This window comes from Thermobia domestica, chromosome 3 (genome assembly GCF_964235325.1).
Source record: "Thermobia domestica chromosome 3, izTheDome1.hap1.1, whole genome shotgun sequence".
NCBI lineage: Eukaryota > Metazoa > Arthropoda > Insecta > Zygentoma > Lepismatidae > Thermobia > Thermobia domestica.
Genome location: NC_137456.1, coordinates 297,644,368 through 297,646,372, shown reverse-complemented (window position 1 = coordinate 297,646,372; position 2,005 = coordinate 297,644,368). Strand labels below are relative to the sequence as shown.

Below are 2,005 nucleotides of genomic sequence, written 5' to 3'. Positions count from 1 at the left end.
TATTCACCATATACAGACATGAAATACTCATTTCACTGGTGAAATATTATTATAAATGACATAACATGAAATGACAAATAAGAATAACCATTAGGAATATGCAAAGATAACCTTCAAACAATATAGAAATAAATCCACATGAAAACCATAATTTACTTAAAACAGCATGTTAATTATCTCGAATACGAGGTTCACGAAAAGGCTTGGTCATGGATACATGAGCCTTTCTGACATCTTTTTAGTCATTAATAGATTGTAATTGAACAGTGTTGGTATTTAAAAGTTTTGTTACCTGATAAGGACCTATCCAACGGTAACACAAGCTTTTAGTGATTTTATCCGCCAAGGAAGACTGGAATTGTGATTTTATTAGGACCTTATCACCTACTTGATAGGATGTTGGCACGCGATGTTTGTCATACAACTTCTTTTTCCTTTTCCAAGCTGGTTCCATATTTTTCAGAGCATTTTTCCAAAGCTCAGGATCCCTCTGACGAACATCTAATAGATCCACCTTCCATTTTACGTCTAGAGGGTCATTTACCGAGAAGGTAAAGGTTAAATCATTAGGACTAGCTTTATGATCTGAATGAACTGAAGAATTTAAAGAGAATTCTATTTCATGGATTCCCTTATCCCATTGCTGTTGTTTTTCCGCAAAAAATGCTTTTAAACTATCTTTAATTATGCGAATATATCGTTCGCTGGCGTTACTCCCACTATGATATAGAGATATCCGAATATCTCGAATACCATTGGCATACAGAGAATCCTTAAATTTGGCACTTACAAACACCGAGTGGTTATCATGACATAATGCATGTATGAACCCATGCCGACACATTAGTTTATACAACTTGTTTATTATTGTTTGACTCGATAAGGTTCTAAAAGGTTCTAAGTAAGTCATCTTAGTGAAAGAATCAACGACTATTAAACAGTATTTCCCTGAACTGGAATTTACCATTGGTCCAATTATATCACAGGCTCATCTTCCATTGGGGAATTTTTCATAGGTAGATACCAATTGACCCATAACTCTTTGATTATTACTCTTTGATTTTTGGCATTCAATGCAGGAAGTTATAAAATCTCTTATTTCAGGAATCATGCCTTCCCACGTATACCGAGCACAGATTTTGGCTGCACATTTGGCAAATCCTAAATGAGCACCAGGCAATATATAAGAATGGTAAAATTCAATGATATTTTTAGAAAGATTCTTAGGCAAACAAATTTTATAAGGATTATTCCTTGCCCGAGTCCTTTTACACAATATACCTTTTACCATTTTATAACCTGGTACGTCTTCATTATTATCCAATCGATCTATGATTGCCTTCAACACCTGATCGTTTTTCTGATGATCAGATATTGAAACTTGGGCAAAAGGCATATTCCATAAGTTGATCATGATCATGTTTATAATTTCCTCATCATGGGATGGATCTACTTGAAATTCTTCATATTCGTCTGTGTTATGTAACCTTGACAAAAAATCGGCTGGAACATTTAATGCCGATGGAACATATTTGACAGTAAAATTGAATTCAAAGAGTTTATATAGTAAGCTACCGTACCTTTTCACTCTTTTTAAGTTACGCAAAGCATATGCAAGACCAAGATTATCTATTCTTAATTCAAATGGTGCATGCAGAAACGTTCGAAAGCGTTGCATAGTCTCAACTGCTGCCATTAGTTCGAGAACAAATATAGGTTTATTTACATCGTATTTTCGTAATTTTCTACTAAAGAAACTAACAGGAATCAATTTCCCATCTTTATCTTCCTGTGAAATCGCTCCACCAATTGAGTGATTCGACGAATCTGATGATATTATAAATTTCTTATTTAGGTCAGGTAATTTCAGAACAACATGGCTTTCAAACATATCTTTGATTTTTTGGAGAGCATTTCTCTGTTCTTCTTTCCATTCAAATGGAACTTTAGGCGAACGGAGTCGAGATATTGGCTCAACAATTTCTTGGAAACCAGGTATATATCT

General features: G+C 34.3%; 1 protein-coding gene across 1 annotated transcript; it reads right to left on the bottom strand.

Annotated features, from left to right (window-relative positions):
- Positions 1 to 238: 238 nt before the first annotated feature.
- On the bottom strand, positions 239 to 910 carry LOC145682261 (uncharacterized). The gene has a single exon (XM_081753842.1). The coding sequence runs from the start codon at positions 908 to 910 to the stop codon at positions 239 to 241; it is 672 nt and encodes a 223-aa protein (XP_081609968.1).
- Between the last annotated feature and the right edge of the window lie 1,095 nt (positions 911 to 2,005).